The sequence below is a fragment of the Manacus candei genome, unplaced genomic scaffold (genome assembly GCF_025592945.1).
Source record: "Manacus candei isolate 608988 ecotype Guabito, Panama unplaced genomic scaffold, ASM2559294v1 h1tg000050l, whole genome shotgun sequence".
In the NCBI taxonomy this organism is placed as follows: domain Eukaryota; kingdom Metazoa; phylum Chordata; class Aves; order Passeriformes; family Pipridae; genus Manacus; species Manacus candei.
In genome coordinates, this window is record NW_026138098.1 from 14,767,054 (window position 1) to 14,791,259 (window position 24,206).

Below are 24,206 nucleotides of genomic sequence, written 5' to 3' on the forward strand. Positions count from 1 at the left end.
GGCTCCCGGTGCCGCAGCCCACGGCGAGCTGGGGGAGACCACAACCTGCAGCCACAGAAACTGCCTTCTGACCCAGACAGCCTTGATGGGTACTGGGGACAAGGTGCATGGAGCTGAGACAGTACAGTGGGGATAAGGATGGTGGCAGCAACCTATATTCAGCACAGGAGACATCTCTGTGGCACAGCAAAGCATTGTGCAAAGGCAGGCAGGTGTCCCTACAGGGGTCTTAGAGATGAGGACATCCAGCCATCCTTCTAGCCACCAGAGCTGCCTGAAAGCCACCACTGGCCTCTCCTGCCCTGAGCAGGGCTCCTGGGTGGGATGGGGAGTTTGGCCTCTGTGTGCATTTCCATGTGTACCTCTACCCCATTTCTGCTGAAAAGTGGGGCTCATGTCCCCAGCTGTGAGTTGCAGGGCCCCCATGCTCTGAATCACACAGGCTGCCCAGCCCTGGGGGTCCCTTTCCCTGTGCAAGGGCTGTATCCACATTCATCACCTACTTACACACCACCCATGGCATGTGATGTGATTACAGGCCATGGGGTGGTCCTCCCAAAGGGATCAGCATCCTCAGCATCTCTTGGTTTCCAGGATGATATACCAGGTCACATCCACTGAGGTCCAAGTGACAATAAATAATAATTTCCCTTAGAAGAGCTGCCCTCATCCCTACCTGAGGCTTCTTGTAGTAATATTTCTTGTCTCAGAACCAGCAAAAGCGATGGATCAGAGCCTTATATATATCCTTATACCCTTATATATCCTTATATATAAGGACAAAACAATCCTTTGCTGGAGCAAGGCAACACACAGCTAGACACAATGACATGCCGAGTGTCTCAGACCACAGACCTCAGTGACACAAGCCCAATCAACAAATTCTGCCTGTCCACTGTGTCCACACAGCAAAGAGTAAAGATGAACAATGGCAGAACAGGGAGCAATGCTTCATGCGTGCCACCCTGCCTTCCCAAAGCCTTCCAAAGTGCCGTGCTGACCCCAGGCTCTGGCCCTGGTGCCTTCCCTCCCCGGAGGTGCAGATGCTTCCAAAAACATTAAAGATGGAGAGGTTTGTTGCTTGGACAGATGAGCAGAGCATGTGTAAAAGGCAACATATGCTCATGGCAACAGTTAGTGAGAGGAGTCCCAGCCCCAGCATGGTGTTGACTTAGCAAAACATTTCAGGGCACACATAAATCTCAGTGGCTTCAAAAGGACGCTGCTGACCTGTGCCATGACCTTGGGCCACTGTCTTTACCAGAGCACCAGCAACTGACCCCAGCTGGCATCACCCAATGGTGCCACCACAGTGCCTGCATTGCTGAGAGGGCACATGGGGGATGCTGAGACATATGGCTGTGTGTTCCATGGGTAACACCAGTAGCCCCATGTTTGGACACAGAGGAAGTTCGGAACATGCAGTGTCCACTGCGAGTGGGATGATCTGAACAGGGAAGGCATTTGCGCAAGCCGGGCTTTGCCTAAGTGGTGGCTCTAGTCCAGGTCCAGCAAGGATTGGCTCCTGCGTGGGCCGCGCTGCAATGCCAGAGCCGCGGGACTCGGCCTCCACGGGAAGGAGGATGCTATGGGAACAACGGGAGCTGGCCAAGGAAAAGAGGGGAGGGTGGGAGGGAGGGGGAATAAAGCATCTGCTACACACCCTGGAGCCTCTTCAGAGATTGAAACAAGTTAAAAGCAGAAGCTTTAATGGAAACACAAGTAAAATAACAAGCTGCAAACCCTGCATGCCTGTCACCGCCCTCTCCCCACACTGTCCCTTTGTTCCAGCAACCTCGTTATCAGCAGGAAGGAGAACCAACATGAGGCTAAGGCACTGCCATCAACTCTACATCCTAAAGTGCCTTGAGAGAGCCATAGCACTCGCTGTGCCCAGTGCCCTGTGGTCTGGCAGAGCCCAGGGTGAGCAGGGGGTTGCCCTGCAGCCCACATGCCAGAGTAGCCAGCCTGTCACTTTCTGCAAAGGGACCTTCTGCTGGGTGAGGGCTCGTCCCCTCCCCTGGCTGGACATGGAGTGTTAGAACTGCAGCTGTCTGGCTCACAGCCGTTGTGTCCCACTGCCACTGAGAGATGAGGCACACAACCGGTGGCCCCATCACTGCATGACCTCCTGCTTTTCTGCATCCCTGCTTCTCACCACCTCCAAGTCCCCTTTGCCCTGGTGTTCAGCGAGACTTTTCTCCTCCCTCATTTCATGTTTTTGCTTCTGTCTTGCCCTCTAGTAGTGGGAAATCCCAGCATGAACCCTCCACCAAAGCACATTTTCTTTCCAGCTCCCACACTACCCTCCAGCCTGTGCACCCACTTGCTTCACATTTGCATCACCCAGCATGTTCCCCACACACTGCAAATCAAAAGCAGCCCTTTCCCCAGGGCTGCACACCAGGCCCTTCAGCCCTGCAGAGGGAAACTGCTGCCCAGTGCTCACAGACCCAGCACATCCCAGGACACCCAGCAAATCAGGGTACCAGCAGCTCCAGAGCTTGGAGCAGAGCAAGCCAGGGGGTGGTGGCAGGGATTTGCTGGACCCTATGTGGCTCTACCTCCAGCAGACAGCAGCATGCCAAAGCAAGACCCTCCTGTGCAGCTCCAGGACAGTTGGGACAAGATTTGGTCCTCCCTCACCCCATCATGACCCCATGCACGACTGTGCCTTGCCGTGAGAAGTGCCAGGCTCCAGCCCTGCGCACCAGGAAGCCTTTCATCCTCCAGCATGCAGCGTGTGCTCCCTGCCTGGAAGCTCACGCCGGAGAAGACACCCCGAACTTGATGCTGCAACACTCATCCAAGGTGTAAATGAAAAAGCAAACAGCTCTTCTGGAGAGCCAGCCCTGAGCCCTGTGGGGAGCTGGCTGCAGCTCTCGTTAGCAAGCTCATCCTCTGGGTTTGCGGCACTGTGGAGCTCAGAACTAATTGACTCCCAGGCTCTGAGGCTTTTAATTGCTAATAAGTGTGAAGCCAGCCCTGCCAGCCCTCCTGGATTCCTCCGAGGTGTGAATGAGGCTGAGCCAAGCTGAGAATTGCATCCCGGCTGTCCCAGATCTGTCCCAGATAGTGGTGAGCCAAGAAGTGATGCTGTAGATCTGCGATGCTGCTTCTCAGTTTTGCAGGTCCCGGGACAGCAACTGGTCTCAGCTTTCAGAATGGCTAAAGCAAACTCCCTATGGGATGGAGGATGCTCTAAAACCAATGCTGAACCTTACAAGACTGGAGTTACTTGATTAGATGCCCTGGCATAACTAAGGGTCCTTCATACTCCTCATGCTCAGCCCTAGCACTAAGATGGGTAAAACTGTTGCCCCAGCAGCAGCTGTATTTCATTGCCTGGCTTCCTGAGGGCACTTGGGAGTGACCACAAAGCTGGCAGTGGGATGCAAGGTGGGAGATGCATTGCAAGATGAAAAGCATCAGGCTCTGTTGGCAGCCAGGGTGGAGCCAGTGGGACATTTCAAATCCTGCCTAACAGCTGGTAAAAGAGATGTGATTTTACACAGGGCTGACAGGAAACAGCTCTGATAGAAAAAGGGTCCAATGGGAAAGGAGGGTGGGAAGGCAGAAGGGAACAGAGGCTGCAAGAGTGCTGGAGCACGTGAACCAAACACAGGGGCACATGGCAGGGAAAACCCAACAGGCAGATAAAGAGACTCCATCCTGTGTGAGACACATCAAAACCAGGATAAGAACTGCTGGAACAGCAGCAAAGCCCAGCTACAAGGCTGGGCCTAGGCTGGGGCTGCCCTTGCCCCAGTAATGTTGCTCCCAAGAGGGTTTGGGAGAGTAGCAGCCAGTCATGGCCATGCCACAGAGAGCTGCACCCCAACCCACAAGGCTTCCCTCCATGAAGCAGCTCTTTGAAGAGCCTCTGGCACAAAACCACACTGTGGGTGCGGGGAAGCCTCTGCCTGCCGGCGGTTAGTACAGCTGCAGCCCCCACCTCGGTCATAAACACAGCCGCCCACAGACCTCACCTGTGCTGGGGATCCACAGCCCCTCCTTGTTTTGGGGAGGCAGAAATGAGTTGCTGGAGGCACATCTGGGTGCTCCTCCTGCCTTTTCCAAATCCATGTATGCATGGAACCTTTGAGGAGTATCAAGCCTGACAGCAGCAGCTAACCACAAGGCACAGACTGGGGAGCCCTAGCCCTGAGCCTGCAGGCACCTGGGGGTCTCACACGGACCTTCAGCCTCCATATTAAAGCTCAGGTGATGGAGCAGCCTCACGCCCCTTGTACCCCTTACCATCCCTTTGCAAACTGCCCTGAGGTTAATTATCTTTGGGGTTAATAACGCACTTCTTGTCTCTGCTCCAAGCACATCTGACTCATGGTGGGGACACTGGCTCTGTGACTCCAAGAGCCCATGGCTGACTCTGCCCTGTGGATGTGCGTGAACAGTCAGGGGCTGTGTTACCTGCACGTCCACAGCTCCTGCCACAGCCTGACTGAGCTCAAGAGCAGCCAGGATTGCAGTGAGGATTCCCACTGAGGGGAGAGCCAGGAAAGTCTGGGAAGAGAGGATGGGACCCTTCGCCCTGCTTGGCTCAGGGGGTCACTCCTCACAGCTCCAAGGGAGCTGCTGGCTGGGGCTGGAGCTGCCAAGGTTGCAGCCAGCCTCCAGCATGGCTGTGCAGGTGGCCTGGCGCTGCTCGGCACGGCGGCAGCTCATGCTCTAGGACCTGGGGAGAAGAGCTGCTGAGGCTGATTACCCCTGCCAGAGCAGGCCTGGCAGGTTTATTTTTAACAGTTCTGATTGAAGCTGTTTTCCTGCTGACATTTACACTCCTTCATCATTATTGGCTCCCCAGCTTCCAACCACCAAGATAAAAGAGGGGATGAAATCTCCCGAACAGTGGGGTCCTGGCTGCAAACCCCACAGACAGGGAGAGACCCAGACCAGTGCAGCTGGGCAGATATTGGCCCCCTTGGAGGTGGGTGGCCAGGAACCCCATCTTACAGTGAGGGCATTACAGACTGGGATCCTGCCAATGGATGCAGCAGGAACCATCTCAGGGCAGCCTGGGGAGTGATATGTGTCATCTATCACTGGCAGCATGGCTGGATTGCAGATGCAACTTTGGGTGCTGGTGTCCCCAGAGATACCCATGCTCCTGGGAGTGCCCCAACGGTGATTGGCTCCAGGTGCTGCTGGAGCTACAGCTGCTGGCTGGGGCAAGCAGAAGAGTGAGCTGCCAACCCCGGTTACATGGTCCATGCCATGAGCTACCAGGGGTGGGTAAAGGGAACAAGTAGGGCTTGGACCTCCAGCATGATCCTCTGAGATGGGAGAGGTGAGGAGGGGCTGTGCAGCACAGCCTGACCCTCATCCTCCTTCCTATACTGCCGTGGGAAGGTGAGTAATGCAATGGAGAGACGGTAGTGGGACTCCCATCATGGCCAGAGCTAGGCACTCAGATCTGAAACCCTCTTTTTTCCCTAAGAAACAGTCAAATTCCAACACGTGCGGGCTAAAAATACACTCCAGTCTGCCCAGGACTCTGCAAGCTCTTACATCTCTTGGATGATTCATATTTTGTCAGATTCCAGATCAGTTTTGAGATTAAAAATACCAGGTTTGGTAGACAAGCATGTCACAGGCCCCAGAAGATGTCAGAGCCCTGCAGAAGGAGGCTGGAGACCTGAGGTGGGAGATATCCTGCTGCAGCTGGGATTGCAGGCTGGGCACAGTCCCTGCCATAGGGAACGGTTGTCCCTCACCCCATGGATGGGGAAAGCCCAGCAGCAGCCCTGGATGGGTACACACTGCTCCAAGTCCAGACAACTGGCACCAACCCTGCTGCATCCCAGAGCAGCCCCAAAATGGGGTGGATGCATGGGAGCTTGCCTCCAGCTTTTACTTAATTACCTTCATGGTTATGAAATCGTCAATAACTAATTAGACAGCCCCACTCCTTCCTAATATGCCAAAAGCTGCTTCCTAATTAAATATTACAGGGATTTAAAAGCATTTCTGACAACATATTACATATGTAAAATACTGTGAATTAGCCAGCTCCCACACTGAAATCCTGCTCAAGAATGATGCAGGGACCTGACTGGGCAGAAATCTGGGACATCTTTTCAAGTAAATTGGGAAAAGGGCCCATTTTTCTGGCAAAGAGGGTTTCTCTCAGGGTTGGAGATTGCCGGAGCACAAAGGAGACAGCCCAGAAACGCCTCTATGTGTCCCACCACCCCCATGAGCCCTGTGAGCCCCCCAGCAAAGGCAGTTGGGATGTAAGAGGGCTCCTGCTTAGTTAAGCAAACAGTAATGCAAAGTGTCGGCGAGCCTGGAGATGAGATCCCAGGAATCACCGCTTGGAGAGGAGCAGGTGCTTCCTCATATTATCAGCCCATCCACCTGCCGAGGGGGGAGCAGGAGTGGGGAGCTGCTCAGTACTAGAAGAAAGGAGCTCTGAGAGCCAATTTCCATCCAACCACAGTGCATTTGATGTCTTGTGAAGTCGAGTTCACATGTGCCATCTCACCTCTGCCTCGCATGGGGAATGGGCTGGATCCTCCCCGGGCACACACAGCCCCAGCTCTGGCTGAGCATGTGAGCATCCCACAGCACACAGGGATCCAGCATGGGATGAGCCATACTCATTGCACCCCTCTAGCCAGAATGGAGATGGAGAAAAAAAGGGCTTGGGTTTGGACTTGTCCTCATGAGTAGGGGGCCAAAGTTCCTCTGTATTGCTTTGCTCCATGCACAGAAAGTTTCTGTGCTTTAGTCCTCAGCACTGGCTCGGTGTGAGCCCAATTCAGCACTGAGATGGAGCCATGGGGACCATGGGGTGGGGCACAGGAGGGCTGCAGCATCCCCCACCATAACCTGAAGGCAGGAGCCCAGCCCAGCCCAGCTTGTGTCTGCCCTGGTGCCAAGCTTCTCCCCTAAAAGCAAAGAAGAGAGCAGGCAGTTTGCAAGGGAAAAGGCCAGGAGCAAAGGCAGAGAACACCACCAGGTAATTGCCTGCAAACTTAACTGGGCTTGCAAGTGGGAGCCACAGTGCCAGGCTTTGAACAGGGCTGTTTCATGTGCCTGGTGCTTCTGCTGCTCTCTGTGCCTTCCAGAAGACATGAGAGACTGGATGAGGACAGAGGCAGTGTTTGAAATTCACACTTCAAAGTTGCTATCCGAGTGGACTGGCCTGTATCTGCTGCACAACTGGAGGCAAGTCAGGGAGCGGGAGGGTGAGTGGGGAGACAAGGGCTCATGCTCTCAGAGCCTTTAATGCTGGGATCAATCTCTGCTGCAGCAGAGGAGCTGTATTCAACTCCTTCCTTGCTCCGCTCCCATGTTGCAGCTTGTACTCAGGGTAATGCTGGAGCACCCTCAGGCCTGGGGCTCTGCACACTGCCACACTGCCTGGGAGTGTCTCCCCTTGTGCCCATACGCTGTGGCACACATACTGCAACCCATCGCCCACTGCAGCATGTCCACACACCCTCCGGCATGCAGACACGCTGCACATGCACATGCTCTCCTAATTACTCCTTAACTCTCAAGCCTTTGCCATTTTTCACCCACCTGTTGTGCCAGCACACCTGGAAAAGCAGCACCCTGGGGAGCAGCAGAGGGGAGGACATGGCCCCTCCCAGAGTCCAGCCCATCTTTTAGGTCTGGTGGAAAGACCAGTGCAATGCTCCTCTGCTAGCAACACTACCTTATGTACACAACCCAAGGAGCACTCTGTGGAGGAAGGAAGGAAGACCCTGGTGCCCCACCACCAATCCCAGGGATGCAGATGTTTAGCCCCAGGTTGGCCCAAATCTGCACGCTATGCCTGGACTCTCCTTCTAATGCTCTCCCTGCAAAACACAGCAGGGTTGAGTGTCTAAGTACATCAAAGCTGGGCTTTGAACCAGTTTAAAGAGGCACCCTGATTTTAATCAGACTGCCCACACCACTGACTACAAGATCCCCCTGGGCCATCTGCACCCTCTCACATGGCATTTCAGAGGCTCGTAAAGCACAGCCAGAACGCAGACCCACCAGAGCTGGTAGACACGGGGGCTCTCTAGGACATGGCTCAGGGGATGGATATGCTGCATTCAGCTTCCAGCCAAAGGACAGCTCTAATCCAGGGAACTGACCCTCTTCCAGGACTGCCAGCTGCTTCCCAGGGACTCAGCAGCATCATCCCCCTTTTTCCAGGGACAGATTAGGGCATAGGGACAGCATGCATCGGTGTCCATAAAGCCATGGGCCGAGGACCACTCTCTCTCCTTCAGCCCCTGGAGAACTCCCGAGTCTCCCAACCCTGCCAGCCAAAAGGCTCTCCCATCTGCTCTCTGGAGCCACAGCGTCTGGAGGGCTGGGCAATACCTGCCCCTTCCCCGCCAAGGCACCACGGGGTGGGCAGCCGACCTGCCGAGCTGGGACATCCCCACTCACCCCCGCGACCCACGGGCAGCTGCCTGAGCGAGCATCCCCTGGCTCGCGGGTGGCTCAGGCAGTGTGGGGCTGGGGAGGGAGGGCAGCTGCCCACCTCCCCCGGGAAAGGTGCAGGACAGCCAGGAGGGGACAGGCGCCAGCCAGACCCACGCCGAGAGGAGTCACCAGGCACAACGGCAGTCGGGTGCTGGCCGCATGCTGCTGAGGACCAGCATGGTCAGCTGGTGGATGGGCCCAGCAGAAATAGGATCCCACCGCCCATTTTGCCCCTGGAGAAGTGGGTTTGCAGCAGCGCCCGCCCTGTCAGGCTGCAAACAGCCTCTCCTCCTCATTATTTTTTCACCGCAAGAACTATCTTATACCTTATCAATAATTCACAGGTACAAACGATAACGTTCGCTGTCATGGTCCGGGAGCCACATGTTCCCGGCGAGGGGGAAGGGGCCGGTTGCGATCGCTATTGTTAATGCCTGCGGAGCTGGGGGGGGAGACGGGAGGATAAATATTTAACACTGTGTCTCCGAGCAAATGTCCATGACCGAGGGCTGAACATGGGTTTTACACAGAGCTGCTCCTGCCCCTGAGAGAGTCATTAGCATGTTAAAAGCCGTCAGAATGGGGCTGATGGAAAGGCTCTGCTGGAGGGACCCCCAGCGCTCTGCCTGGGGGCCAGGAGGGATGCAAGGAGCTTTTTGCTGCTGCAGAAACATGGCGATCCCCATCCTGCCCAGATTTCCCCTCTCCTGAGCACAAAGACCGTGCTCTCGGCTGCCCGTCGAGAAGCATCCCCAGCTCTGTCTGCTGCCACATCGAGGGGCTTGAGGGATGAGGCACCTGGAGGTAGCCCGGGGCTGGTGGGTGGCCGGGGCAGTTCATTGTGCAGAGGAATTACAAAGGGGACACAAAGAGCCACACACCACATTTTGTGTGAGCTTCCTCTCCCGGGCAGCCCGGGCCTTTCTTTTGCCATGTTGAGGGTGAGCTTTCTGTGTAAATCCCCGGGGCACGGCGGGGGAGAATAGGTGTCTTTGTGAAAGAGGATGGAAAATAAAGGAAAACAAGAGAAGCAAAAGCACAAAACCCACGCCCTACAGTGGCAGGCTGCAAGGACAGGAGCACAAAGATTCCCAGAGGATGTAAAGACAGTCCTACAACTGGGGGATCAGGGGTCGACAGGCTGCGAGGGCACACGGGCACACAGTGCCCTACTCACGGGGGCACCGATGACTCCCTGCAGCATCCCACTGCTCTGTAAGCATTGTCCCCAAATGTGCAGCCAGGGTGTTACTTCCCCACAGCCATGTCCCCAGCTACAGCCAAGTTTCACCTTCTCCCTGTTCCAGGCATAATTTCGGGGGACTGACAGACAGGAAAACCCTATGCCCGGATAACCCAGGAGCGCTCTGTTTTGGCCTTGCTGTCACAGTCACTTCTGGCATCTCTCTGCAAAGGGATGGCAACAGGAGAGGAGGAGGTCCTGTCTGGCTCTGCGGAGATGGGGGCGTGGGAGGAAGAGCATTTGTGATAGGCAAGGGAACAGTGTAGGGAAGAGACAACATCTTCAACCACCACTGCTATTTGCCCTGTGAACTCCAAGCCAGAGCCCTTGCAAAAGCTCAGCCAGCACCTAACCAGGCAAAGTACTGTGGAGCTCATAAAATTAAAGCAAAGCTGTCTTTCCCTTTTACTATGCTAGTAAAATATATCTCAGCCCAAGATGCTCAGACAGGATTGCAGTGCAGGGGTCGGGAAGGCCATGGCTGAGCATCCCCTGGGGAGAGCGTGGGAAGACCGGCGCCAGTGGATCTCCCCCAACCTGGCTGAGGGCAGCCAGGGCAGCCTGGGATCCCCTTCTGGAAGCCCCCAGGCTGTGGCAGCCCCATACCTACCAGCAGATATGCCTGCTCAGACATTGCTTCACATCATCCCAGATGGAGAAAGCCTCCACAGCCAGCTTTGCTCAGCCAGCCTCACAGGGCAGGGATGCTTGGGGGCTTTGAGAGCAATTAAGGACCTGGCCTGGGTTGGCAGCACTGGACTGATGTCCTCAGTAAACAGAGAGGGACACCAGATGGGGTGCCATCCATCACTCAGAAAGGGACACTTTATCACTGGGACACCTCTGAGCACTCAGTCCAGACCCAGAGCCCTCCCTAGGATTCCTGCTCCAACCCTGACACTTCCAGCTTTCACGGTTGGGAAAGAAGTACAATCTGCTTTGCAACTTGAAAGGACATCTGATTCACCTCTTCCCAGCTGAGTGTTCAACAGTTAATTGCTCTCTGTTGTGAAAAAGCAGAATTTAATTCTAGCCTGAATTCATCTGGTTTCAGCCTCCAGCTACTGAATGATTTTATGCTTTTCCTCTTTTTCTTTTCATTTTTCTTCCCCTCCCCAAATTAATGAGGTGCCTACAATCAGGCTTCTCTCCATGCAGGTATGCAGAGAGAGGTATAAATTCCCCTCCTAACCTCCTCTTGCATACGCTAAATAGGCTGAATTTTTTAATTCTTTTCACTGGAAGGCAGGTTTTCCAGATCTCCAATTATCCTGTACTTCCTCTTTGAGGACTTTCTAATTTCCCAGCCATCTCTCTAAACTACGGACCCCGAAGCAGAAACTATGCTCAGCAGAGGCTTCCCTGCTGCCCCCCAAAACAGCAACCCCCCGGTACCCAGAGCTACTCTGCTCATCCATCACTCCCCCAGCTGCAGCGCTTATCCCAGAGCAGGCTGCTGCAACGGCTGCTAAGTCCTTTTCAGTGTAACCACATCCCCAGACACTGTTTCCCATCTTGTAGCTGTGACCTACATTTTTTTTTTCCCCAGCTGCGTGACCTTGCATGAGGATGTTTTCCAGTGCAGGTGTTTCAGGCAGAGCATCCCACCAGACCGGAATCCTGCCAGCAGCACCAGTCCTGCTCCTTTCACCTATTGGCTCATGTTTCCTCCCAAACTGAGTTCTGTGACATGCAGGTGGTTTCTTCCCTGGCTACATCACGTACACCACCCAGCTCACCCTCAGCTGGTGTTAGACAGAAAGAGGAGGCAACAAGAGACCAGGACACCTGGGAGGTGATTGGCAAAAGTCAATATTGCCACCAAAGATCCCAAGACCACCGCAGCTCTGCGGAGATGTTGAACATCAGTTCACCATCATCAGACCCTGTCTGCACCCTGCCAGAAGGGTGACCGCTGCAATTCCCCCAGGGAGGTCTACCAGGGAAGCACACTGTCAGAAATGCTGCACTGATTTTTGCAGAATATTAATGTTTTCATTGCAATATCCTCCAGGCAAGAGTAAAATGACTTGCAGAAGTCTCGGTATATCATGTCAGCACAGTCGCTACTTATCAACCCAATTTGTCAGCTCATCAAAAAAAATGATATCAGGTTTGTTTGACGAGAGCAATTTTCCATGTGGATTGGCATTAATTATCCTTTAATTCCTCCCTGATTGCCACCCGTATCGTTATTGTAGTGGGGATCAGTGTCAAGCTGGAGGCAGAGGAGTGGCTGCTACCCAGGCAGAGGCATCACAGGGATTGTCACTCACTGCACCTCGGCCCCTCCAGTGCTGTGGGAGTTAATGACCTCGCCCTCACTCTGGAGGTGACAAAGTGACTGATGCATAAAAACTGTCACATCCCTCCCTACACAGTCCAGGTCCTGGGCAGGGGCAGTTGCTAAGAGACAAGACCAGGATGAAAGGAGTGAAGAAGGATGGGGGATAGGAAGGTCCTGTCCTGAGGAGCAGGCTCAAGGCCACGATGGGGAACTTGAGCTACCTGGGCAAAGAGCCATGTTTGTGCAAACACCTCTGTCAGAGCCGGGGACCTGCCTGCCCTATGAGTCTCTTTCCTCAGGCAAGAGGAAGCCCTGGCCACTAGCATGGGCTGGGGCAGCCCCAGGAGAAACCAATATTTGCTTTCTCTCCAGTTAACCCTCAGGCTGAGGAATGCAGGGTCACCACCTCTCTAGCTCCCTGGGGAGGCAGCTGTGTGTGGAGGGACTTGGGGATGTCCCCTTTCAGTTGTGCTATTTATTTTCTCAATATTTGTGGAAGGAAACGAGAGCTGGGGGTGGGGGGGATGTGGGGCCAAGGATGGGCTGGGAAGATTGGCAGACAGAGCATCAGTTGAGGGTCAGCAGAGGATGGAGGCCAGTCAGCAGACCAGTGCTTCCCAACTGCCCCATGCTCTCTCCCGACACCCTGACAGGACCCTCCTCTGCCACTATTCTTATGGATAGGGAGTGTTGCTGTGGATTTCCCTCCTGTGCCTTGCCTCATCCCCTGGTTCAGCCATCTGCTCAGATGCAGCCGGACACACCAGAGCAAACCACTGCCTTCACAAAAGTCTGTTTTGGGGTGAGCAGAGTCGTGCCCACCAGGAACAGGGCTTTGCCAGCTTTCAACAGGAAAAAGTCCCATGTGATGCTCACTTCTATTAAACTTGATGGGCTCTTCTGTAACCTGCTCCCCTAAAAATCTGAAATCTCCCACAAAATTATGTGCTGTCCTGCAGCACAGATGATATTCCCAGCAGACAGCTGGCTCACAGCTTGTGTCCTGGTCCTGCTCTCAGCCATTAATAAAACTCAAAAGCAATGACCTTGCGGTCCCCACCAGTGCCACTGCTCCCCAGCAGCCCTTTGCTCCCATACTTTTCATCTCATTTGGGATTGATGTGCTTCCAATCTGGCCCTGCCACCAGACAGGCTGCGAACACACAGCTCTGGCACCATGTAGCAGGTCTGGAGGAGAATTCTGGCCATCAGTGAGAGGCACAGCCCTTGGAGAGACAGGCAGGGCTGTCACCATGTCTCTAACCCCTACAGATCTGGGAAATGCAAAAGGCAGGGCCATGCAGGCAATTTAGTTCCTGTCTCCAGGACTCAGCTTTCCATCTGTAAAGATGAAAAAACCACGCTGATGTCTGCATCGGTGGGGAAGTTGGACTGAGTGAGTGCCCCGAGCTACCCTAGAGGCCAGGGAGAGGGCATCAAAGACTAAATATTATCATTCCTCACATTACAACCAAGGCTGCAGAGCAGAAACTGCTGCTCCAGTGGTGCTGCCACAGCAGGCTGCATTTGCAATGTCAGCTTAAGATGGAGGTGAGGCACCTCTGAAAGCTGGACTCACACAGCAGTTATCCCCAAGCCCCACGTCCCCACAGCCTGCAGCAGGGAGAGTGGAGCCTGCTGCACCCTGTGCTTAGGGCCAGTCAGGGAAGGTGCTTCCTGCAGTGCATCTGCCTGCTCACCTCAGGCACAGCTGGGCAGCACAGAGGCAGCCGCAATACCCCAGGAGCTTCAGGGCAACCCCAGTCCCACAGGCACATGCTTGGAGCAGCTGTCCTGCCATGGGAGAAACAGGCAGCCACCCACTGTAGCATCCCAGCTCCTAGCCCCAAGCTCCTTACCAGCGGCCCCCAGCTGGGATTGGGGTTGCGGGGGTGTTTCCCAGTCCAGGATGCCCATCTGGAACCCATTAGGCACCTTTAATCCCCCTCATCCATTCTGGTGCTGTCTGAGCTCCCCCCCACCAACACACACAAACGCTGCCATTCAAGCAGTTAATTTAAACAAATTCTGCCCAGCCACCACGTTGAGAAGCGATGAAAAAGCCAAACGAAGCAGCTCAAAGCCAACGGGGGAATAACAAAAAAAAAAAAAGAAAGAGTGAAAAGAAAAGAAAGAAAACCACTCCGCATGGCGGGGCTGATACCCAGAAAGACCAGCTGCATCCTCCCATCCCAGCCAGCCCCAGTCCTCCCCTCTCACAGGCAATCAGATACCATGCGGGCTGTGTAATTGGATGGCAAAGGATAGAGAGAGACATCTTAAAGCTTGGGTCTAATCTCATTAACACCCGGCTGCGGGGATGCTGTGAAATCGTAGGATGCAGGAATGAGCAACATGCTGCGCCCGTAGGGAGGAGAACAAGCAAGCTGGAGCGGGATGACAACACCAGGAGGTGGAAATGCCTCCGGTCAGACAGCAAGAGCTGGAAACACCACTGAGTCCTGGGAATGCAGCCAGCCTCCTTGCTTGCTCCTCACTTGCTTGCTCCTGTTTACCCCACAAGTGCAGATCCCCATTCCTACTACACACCCCACTTTCATCCCTATGATTAGTAATTAATAGCACTGGTGTTAGTTGCCGGGCAGTAATAGCCTGGCTGTGCAGTGGAGAGGAGCTGCGATGGAGAGGAGCTGCAATGGAGTATCCCTGGGGTTAAAACCTTGATGTCAAGTACCTATAGCCCAACCCACACATTTTGCATTTCCATCATTCTTGCGCTGGACCAGCACATACCAGCAAATCACACCAGTCCACGGCAAGCGGGATCACCAAACTCCAGGCAAACATCCTAAAAGGGTCTCATGATAGGGTCAACCCACATCCCCAGGCCCCTGTTGCCGAGGTAACCCACAAGCCTGTGTTGCGTAGCAACCGGCCAATGGTGCCCTGAGAAAAAGCATCCCAGTCCAGGAGTAAAGTAGGGGATATGAAGCACCCATCCACCTGTGGGGCTCCTAGTCAGACAAAAGCCCCTTTGAGAGCCATACTAGGGATGGGAAAACAGTGCAGAAGGGACACAGGGCCAAGACTCGCAGGTCCCCTTCCCAGTTCCACCATGAGAAGGGTTTGGGGCTGGAGAACTTCCTACCTCTGGGATGAGAGACACTTTTTGGGAGCTTTTCCTGTGCTTGCCACATTTAATACTCTGTCAGTGCAATATGGCTAACACCCCTCCCTCCTCCTCCCTAGGATCCCAAAATTACCGCTGCCAAAACACTCAAGAGAACGGTCAAGCTCTTCCCACCTGCATCTCCCAGAGAAACATCTCTCCTCCAGCCCCAGGGCCTGGAAAAAGTCTGAGCAACTTTATTTCTTTCCAAGAAGCTCTGCCCTAAATGCCATCTCCCATCAGAGGGGCAAGCAGAAGAAGGGGTGAGAAAACCATTTTGAACCATCCCTGCCATTTCCTGCCTCCCAGTTTACAGAGAACAAGAGAGAGGGATGTCTTCAGTTACCAACAGCTCCCTTGGGAGCAGTAAAAATTAAACCAGCTTTTCCTATCCTGAAGAGAAATACAGACACAAATGGGGATGAAAGCCTCTGGGGGCAAAGGGAGGTGCAACAACCATGGAGGGGCCAGGGGAGGCAGCCGGTAAGACCCCCTAATCCATATGCTGCTTAGCTCTGGCAGGGCGGTGGGGGTCCCAACCAGCATCTTGCTGGTTAGGTGAGGATAAGCCTGAGATGATAATTAATTTAACACAGATGAGAATCTGGAAAATGAATCCCCACCTCCCCAAACCCACCCCCAACACACTGCCAGCAGGGTTTCTTCATGCGCAGGTGTCGATCGGCACACACTGGGAAATGTGCTCGCCAAACCAGGATGCCGTCAGCCCATACCTGCAGGCAGGGGACAGCTTCCCCTTGGCAATGCCTATGAGCCCTGCTGCACCAGGAAAACCCCCTGGATGTGAGAAGGGGCATCTTCCCAACTTACACTCACCTGTTTGGCCTTTACAGCACTTTAGCATGGGGAAAATTACCTACCTACAGCAGGGGATACAGAATCCCAGGCAGCCTGCTTGGGCAAGAAGTGGGAGCTCAGCAAGCCGAGCTGCTGGTGTCGAGGTTGCATGCTGCATGACCCACTATCCATGCCACAATCATCACAGGTCCCTTGGGAGCAGCAGAGAAGGGACATGGCACAGGCACCACTCTGGAAACTGCTGACGGCTTGTTTTCATGGCAGTCCCAGCAAGAGAGATGAGGAGGTCCAGCACCCACCCATGGGAGAATCAACCAGCAAACACAGGTTACTTACATGGCTCTGCAAGTCCACATGTCTGTGGATACAAGTGCAGGGGTACCAAGTTATAACTTAGCCTCGAATCACTGCATAAGACTTTTTTCTTCCACATTCTGGGAGTCAGATTACCAAAGCTTATTCTGTTCATGGTTCTTTAATATTACTTTGAACTCTTCTACTATTTGAGCTGTGAAAACAGGAGGAAAGAAATGCCTCTATTCTGTACTCAAAATGTATGGACAAAGGGATCAGCTCCTCCAAGTGCTCTTTTAACTCTTTCAGGAAACCAAAGGTGGCAAAAGACTGAATGTGGGACAATGCATGCCATGAGCTGTGAGCCAGGGAGGGAATAAATAATTCCCCTGTGTTTTAGTAGCTGTGTAATTAGCACTGCTGCCCAGCAGTAAGAAGACTTGATTTTTCATCGCTTTTTCCCATGGGTTGCAAATTCCCATTTGCCAGTGCATTGCTGGGGAGCTGGGCAGGGATGCTCTGCATGATGCCATGCGGAGGGGGGCGTTTGCTGAAAGGGGCAGGGGGATGAAAGCTGCACCTTACCACAGACCCTTTTGCTTTAATAACATTATGAAAGCCAAATCCAAGCCCACGGCCAAAGCAAGACCAAGGATGAGTCCAGAGGAGCCAATGGCTTGAGGAGGGAGCCCCAGGAGCAGAGCTTGACCCTGTGCATTGCCAGGGAAACCCTGGAAGCGTCTCAACAGCCAGAAAGCTGGAACTGGCCATGGGTCAGGAGCACAACAGGGTGCATGGAGGGAGTGGGGCAGATTATCTCCAGGCAGCTGTCTGGCAATGCCCACTCCTGGCAGCCCTGGCTCACTGGCAGGATAATGGCGCAGAAGAGCCGGGGTGTCCCTGTGCAGGGGCTGCAGCATCACTCTGGTGGGAGGGGGCCCAGGATGGTGGGAAGCAAAGGGGGAGGCTGCTCATCTGCAAGTTGGGACACAGCAGCAACCTTCACCCCAGCACTCCTTTGCCTCCAGAGACTGCAAGTCAGGTCCCGAAAAGCTTGTGGAAGTGCTTAAATATAAAGAGATCTTAAACAAGTGTTTAATTTGTGAGCCTTTGAGGCTTGTCTGCATTCAGGATCCCCCAGGGAGTCTTATTGTGTCCCCCCTGAAAAAAAACTGAGATCTGTGGCATGTGAACAACGGAGGAAGAAGGGGAAGAACTAGCAGGCAGTGAGCAGCTCCCTGCACAAGGGTGCTACTTCCCAGCAGGGACACCCAGCACAAAACCCCCACAGACACCCATAAGGGTGCTGTCCCCATGGGCCAGCAGTGCAGGGACATGCCAACCTGCCTCAGCTTGGCCCTGCTGCAGCCCCCCAAGCCCCACCAAGACTGGGGGTGCCAGTCACAGCCTCTCGCCACCTGGCAGCCCGCCGGGGAGGGGGCTGGCCCCCTGCCTGCCTGGCAGCATCTTTCCCTAGGTAACCTCCCCACCTATTAGTGGCACATTTGTTTTCCTGCGTTTCCTTAGAGCTGTCACGAGCCACACTGACTCTTTGTTCCCGGGGACTGCAGAGAGGCCTCCCTTCCCTTTCCCCCTCCCCCTGGCTGGTGGGGGGGGTCTTGCAGCATACAGACCCCGTGGCTCCCTCTCTACCCCAGCTACAGGGGTAAACACACTCCCCCTACTCATTGGTATTCGGGGGGACACATCCCAGCCTGCCCCCCCCAGCCCTACTCTGTCCCTGACAGAAGGGGCTTTGTTGGGGAGCGTGAGGGGGTACGGCACCCGGAGTCCGAAACGTGGGCATGGTGACAGCAGGGACACTTGGCCCTCACCCGACAAGGGGAGGGGGATGCTGCTGGAGGGGAAGCTGGGACAAAATGTGGGATGTTGGGGAACGGGAAGCAGGGAGATTTGCTCCAGGGGAGCTGCTCTCTGCTCTGACCTTGGCACTTTGCTCTTGGACCACAGACCTCTGCACAAGAACATCAGCATGCACACATCTGTGCAAAGAGCAAAGGGGCACGTGCCCAGGGAACCAAAGCGATCCTGCTCCAGCATGGGAAGATGAAAACACAATGCTGTGCCCACAGACCCCTTCCCACATGGTGGCTGCAGGCTCCTGGGCACTAGCCGAGCTCACTGGCTGCAGAACCAGCACAAAACCTCACTGGAGGTGGTGAACCTCAGCCAGAGCCCCACAGGAGTGACCGTGGGATGACTGGGTGGGTGTCTGGCACAGGAGAGCCAGCCCACCACCAGAGCAGCATTTTCAGGGAGCCAGGCTGGCAGGCACTGAAAATCCCCCATTAAATTTAAACCAAGGCTCAGGCAAGTCCCCCACACTGGGAGGGGAGCAGAGCTGTGGCACATGCATTCCTCAGAGAGCGTCCCCACCTGACACCCACACCGCCCACCTGGCACCAGCACGACCACCCACTGTGGGGGCATGGGACCACTCCTTTATCCAGCCGAGCACACACTTTTTTCTCCATCTCTCCTTTCTCTGCCTGGGGGTTTTCCCAGTGCAGCCCCAAGAGGAATGGTCACTGGTACAGTCTCGCAAGCAACACCTCCTACGCGCAGCCAGCCCCATCTGAGCGGGGCCTGTTTTGTTATTCCTTTCTGTGACAGCTCCTTTTTCACTTGTCACCCTGTTTTGCTACTACTCAGCTCACAGCTTCCTCTCGTGTGGTTGTGATCCTCTCCTTCTCGAAGGATGTAATTTGCATTTTCTCAAGTTATTTAGCAGCCCCCTATTTTTCTCTTCCTGCTTTTCTAAAGGCAATTAGGGCTAGGTTTAGCCAAATTCAGTGGTGGTGCGAGGAACTAGCTCCAGAGCTCACCATAACATCACCTCTCCTACCCAGGCAGGACACCCAGCTGCAGTGCTCTCTGCAACAGCTCAGAACTCCATCGTCACCCAGATCTTTAAATACCCCTGGTCCCTCTGTCAACTCCCAGACAGAGGTAGTTGTAGAGCCTTGCTAATCCTTTGCAGGCTCCGGCTGCAGGAAGAGAGTCTCACAGGAGCGTGACAATCCCCCGAGCTCCTACAACATTTCACATGTCCCTGGCTCAGAAAGTCACCAGCCCTGATTGAGATGTTAATGCTGTTTCCAGGGAGCCCCTGCCCTTACAGACAGCAGAGCAGCACCGCAGCCCTTCCCCCTGGGCTTGGCTGCCAGCTAGGACGTGGCACCATCTCCTACACCATTTTTGCTGGCATGGGTCTGACAGGAGCTGACAGTCTACAGCCCATGTCCTAAATCTTCAGAAGGAAGAAGACAAGACTTTTTTCCCCCCACACTCTCTGCTCACCCTTTCTCAGCTCCCACTCTGTCTGAGCATGGAGCAGCTGTTGCAGCTTTTGCTGAGGGAAACCACTGGGCAGCTGCTCCTGGGGGGATCCATCCGGGATTGCAGCTTTCCTGCAGGAGCATCTCCCCAGAGCTCCTCACAGCCAAGCACCCACTGCTCCTCTCTTCCCTCGCATCCGCTCGGCTTCCCTTGGAGAAAACCATTTATTTATAGCCATCCTGGCTGCCTTTAGCACATTTCGACAGCCCACGTCTTTGCCTCCCTGATGATGCGCCCACAGCATTTCTGTCCTCACCCTGCTGCTACAGCCATCCCAGACTCCTCTCTCCTCCTTGCTTCCCTCATGCAGGACTCCCAAAGGGGCTTAGAAACAGGAGGAGGTTTTAAGGGGAGGTGGGCAGAAAAGGGAGAGAGTGCTACAAAACTCCTCTCCCATCTTTCCCCCATCCTTCCCAAGAGAGCAGAGAGAAACTCTGCTTGCTTTCTCTTTTGTGAAGGGAAACCAAGAAAAATAAAAACTCCTGCCAGCTTGGGAGAGATGCTGAAGGAAGGTCTACCACGGCTCCTGGCATGCCAGGTACCGGTGCTGAGCCAAGATGTGTACGGCTGTGACACACTGGGGACCAGCGCTGGGCACTGCAATAGCAGAGGTCACCTTCTTGCCTGGGTAATCCATGATGGAAGGAAAGATTCATTTTTTATCAGCTCTCCACCTCGCAGGAGATGTGCTCTTCCCCAGTGAGCTGCCAGGGGACCCTGCCCCCCCCCAAGCCCACGATGCTTTGTTCTTCCGTCCAGTGCTGACAGTTTAATTAAACCCAGTTTGAGAATGGGTCACTGGGGTCAGGCGCTCTTCAGCGAAACCTCAGATCAGCACCATTTCCAGCCAACAGGGCTGCTTAATGAGTTACCCGCTCGTTGTGGCAGACATAAATAAGGGAGGCCATGCAGAGCGTCCCCCTGCCTCCTGGCCCCACTGCCAAGGTGCTGGCACAGCCCCCCCACCCCACCATCTCAGACCGAGACAGGCTCCGGGCAGGCGTCAGCTCAATATTCCCAAATTCCGAGGGGAAAACATTCCTCTCCAGGCGTCTCACCTCCCCCATGCCGTTATTTGAGGTTTGCTTTCTGTTGGCCCTTTCCTGCCATTCCCCAGTTTATTTAAGCCCCAACGGATCAGGTTTAACTCCAACCCTTTCCATTATCCCAATGCACAAATGCTCTTTATAGCCAAGATCCGAGTAACTAATTGCAGCTTGAGCCAGGCTGGGAGACCACAAAGTACCACCAACGTGGATTAGGCTCTGACACTCAGACCCAGGAGGTGGACAAAGATCTCTCCATCCTGACCCGAGCCTGAGGGCCTCCTCTTGGGCTCATGAGAGATTTTCATCAGGCTCAAGGTACAGTGGGAAACTGCTCTTATGGGTATCACATATCCTTAATTCAACAGACTTGCCTTAATCTGTTGCCATGCTACTGATGTGCTGCGAGAGGTGCATCAAGACTACATCTAGAAGAGGCTGGAGCATCCAGGCCAGCATCCAAGTACCCATCTAAGCAACCCCCACTGGTTCCTGCATCCACCCCTGGCTTTCTGCTTCAGCTTCCACCTGGTAGCCTCATTTCCCAACTAAACAGATCCCAACCCAACTCATTGAGACAGTTTTTGCTAATTCAAGACCTCCCAGTACAATGCTGGCAGGGCATGAGGACCTAGCAGGGACTCCAGGCACTTGAGGAGCATGCCATGGGTGGCTGCAGTGGGCAGGTCAAGGAGAAGCCTGCACAGGCCCTGTTTGCTGGAAATGTTTTGGAGACCAGGATTTGCAAGAGCATGGTTCTGGTAAGAACCCTCTCTTCCTGGACCAGCACGGGTCCCAGACTGCTCCTGGGGCAGGGAGGGGTCACTGAGCAGTGGGGCCACCCCAGATCCATTTCAGCAGTTAAATAAGTGCAAAGCCCAGTGGGGAGGCTCCAATTTCGGTTCAAGGCAAGCTGATTTCAATTTAGCTTAAACCTGTTCCCCACTGACTCATATCCCCGTAGCCTGACCCAGGTTTGCAGCAATTTAAGAGTGTCCTTATGACCTCTTGCACCGGCTGGACTAGCACTCGTCCAGATCCCACCTCATGCTAAGCCAGCATATGTGTCTAGACGAGCTGCCTCAGGCACCCCCTGCCCCACTATCCCCCCCCAAAACATCCTTAAGCACCTCAGCAACAGGCAGCATCAAGGAGAGGGAGCAGCAGGTCCTCTGATACACAAGGCTCTGCTGCCCAAATGCAGAACTCAAGGCTCTGCCAGGGCAGTGGCTCCTGATGTGCTACCTGGGCAGACCCTAGTGCTGCACCCCTACCCTCAGTAATGAGTGTGGGGCAATGTGCTGCAGAGGAGAGTGGCAGGTGGCTCAGTGTGTCCCCTGTCGCCAGTCCCACAGCTCACTGCAGGGATCCTCTGCTCCAAGTGAGCATCAGAGTTCACCAAGATGCAGGACCAGTTACAGTAAAGGAGCTGCAAAATCTGAGCCGTGCACAAAGCCCCAGATTGTGCAAAAATAGCTCCAGGTGCTGGTGTCCAGGCAGAGTTTGCCATGTCAGAGACAGCCAGAAAAGAGCTTCAAGACAGGGTGTCAGGGAATAGGTTTGAAACAATTAACACATTGCAGTAAAACAACAGGAAGAGGCTGAAATGCACCTGAGCACGAGGTGGCTGCAAGGAGCATCTTGCATAGCCCTCTTCAACCCACGGCAGAACGTACAGTCTCGTGCACAGGGTGTGAGGGTGTGTACAGCCCCGTGCACACCGTGGTACAGCCCTGGATCCACACGAGCCCAGGGGCTGTGGAGGAGCACACTGTACAGCCCTCCCAAGAGCTGCCCTTCTGCATCTCCCTGATCAATCGTTAGGGTTTGCTTTTTGAAAAAGCCTGGTATTGAAATCTAGGCAAGATTAAAAGGGAAACACTGATGTTTGGAAAATAACTCTCTTGCCCATGTTTCTGTTATGCAATGGGTGGCTGGAGGAGGATGGGCCCTTGCTGGCGCCACGATATTGCACAGCTGAGCTCAACAAATGCCATTTGATAATTAATTGAACGCCTGTGCTATCAGCTGCCATTACCTAGGCCCATCTTTGGCGCCTGTCCACCACTTCACACATCCCATGCTGGCAACCCACACGGCGTTTTAACCCTTCATTACACCGCCTCCGGCTGGACTCCAGGACTGACTCCCTGGCACTATTGGAACAAATCAGCCGCAGCCTGCCCGTACAGGCAGGGCTGCCTGGCCCCAGCATGGCCAGGAAAGGTCTGTCCTGGAAAGGTCTCAGCCCATTCAGCTATTTCATCCATTCCTGCCCTGACCCAGCAGGGACCTGGCATCCTCATCTCACTGCTGAGAAATGGAGATACAAGATGCAGTAAGCAGAAAGCTCGCGTCCCAGCTACAACCACCCTGCTCTGATGCACTGCAAATCAGCCACAGGGTGTAAGCTGCTTTTCTGAGTGATGCAGAGCACCAGCCCCAGTCTGGCACACATCCTCTCCTTCTCACAGTCCCCTTCCCAATATACGTGGTGCCTGACATAGCTGAGAGCCTGTAAATGTTTTGTTTGAACAATGCTGGCACTGCTGACAGCACCACTGCCCAAGCAAAGCAGCCCCAGGCAAGGGAAAGCCAATATAGAAAAGAGAATATTTATCAAAACCCCAGCAGCCCTCTCCAGGCAGCCTGCTGATGCACAGAGGGAGGAAGAGCAGAGAGGTCTGTGGAGCTGGGGCTTTCCGGACAAGAGACAGTCCCTGGGGGTGTTTGCGGGTGCAGAGGGACAAGCAGGGATGGAGGCAGGCAGAGCAGTGTGGAGTGGGGGCAGCAGGCATGAGAGGCTGGATCTGCCCCAGGCACGGCCTCTGCCTCTTTCCCCAGACACCCACAGAAAGGCAGCTCTTGAGCAGGGCTGTGGGGCTCTCTGTACCCTACAGAGGTCTCCATGCAGGATGTGACCTCCTTAGGGACATCCTCTTTCACCCTTCCTTCATGACAACCTAGTCTAGCCTATAAGGGCACCCTACTCCAGAGCCTGTGATCCACGCCCAAGGAGGAGGTTGTGGAGCTCAGCACCTCTGCAACTGACACTGTGGAGGCACAGCTCTGCGATGCCAGACCCAGCCCAAACTGCCAGCCCCTCCTGCCACATACCCATGCATTACAAAACATCCCTAACAGTGCCAGTCTCAGGTCTTCTGCAAGTCACAGCCAATTTCCTGACATGCTGCATGCTGTGGTCACACAGAAACAGGGTGCATTCCCCTGCCACACAGTGAGCCATCACCGGGACAAGGCACCAGCACAACTCTCCAGAAGCAGCACCCTCCCGGGACATCAGTGCCCCTCCAAAACCCATGCAGTCCCACAAGTGAGCCCACATCACCGCTGGGCAGGGGAGCCCCACAGGCACGGAAGGTACTTACAGCCGTGAGAGCGCCTGATTGTTCTGGAAGAGGAGCTCGGGCAGGGTGTGCAGCTGGTTGCGGTTCAGCCGTCTGCAAGGAAAGAAGAAAGGGTCAGGATTTGGGTGGGGGGGCAAAGCAATGACCCCACCTGCAACCCAACCGGCTGTGGCAGGCACAGCTGGGTGCTTTGGCTCACTCAGGGGGG

At 54.5% G+C, this 24,206-nt stretch overlaps 1 protein-coding gene across 1 annotated transcript in view; it reads right to left on the reverse strand.

The window, feature by feature from the left end:
• Positions 1-24,206, reverse strand: part of SLIT1 (slit guidance ligand 1) — a 61,619-nt gene that overhangs the window by 24,314 nt on the left and 13,099 nt on the right. The window contains exon 4 of the mRNA XM_051799948.1: positions 24,020-24,091. Coding sequence (XP_051655908.1) covers positions 24,020-24,091 — 72 coding nt within the window. The remainder of the gene's footprint in view (positions 1-24,019; positions 24,092-24,206) is intronic.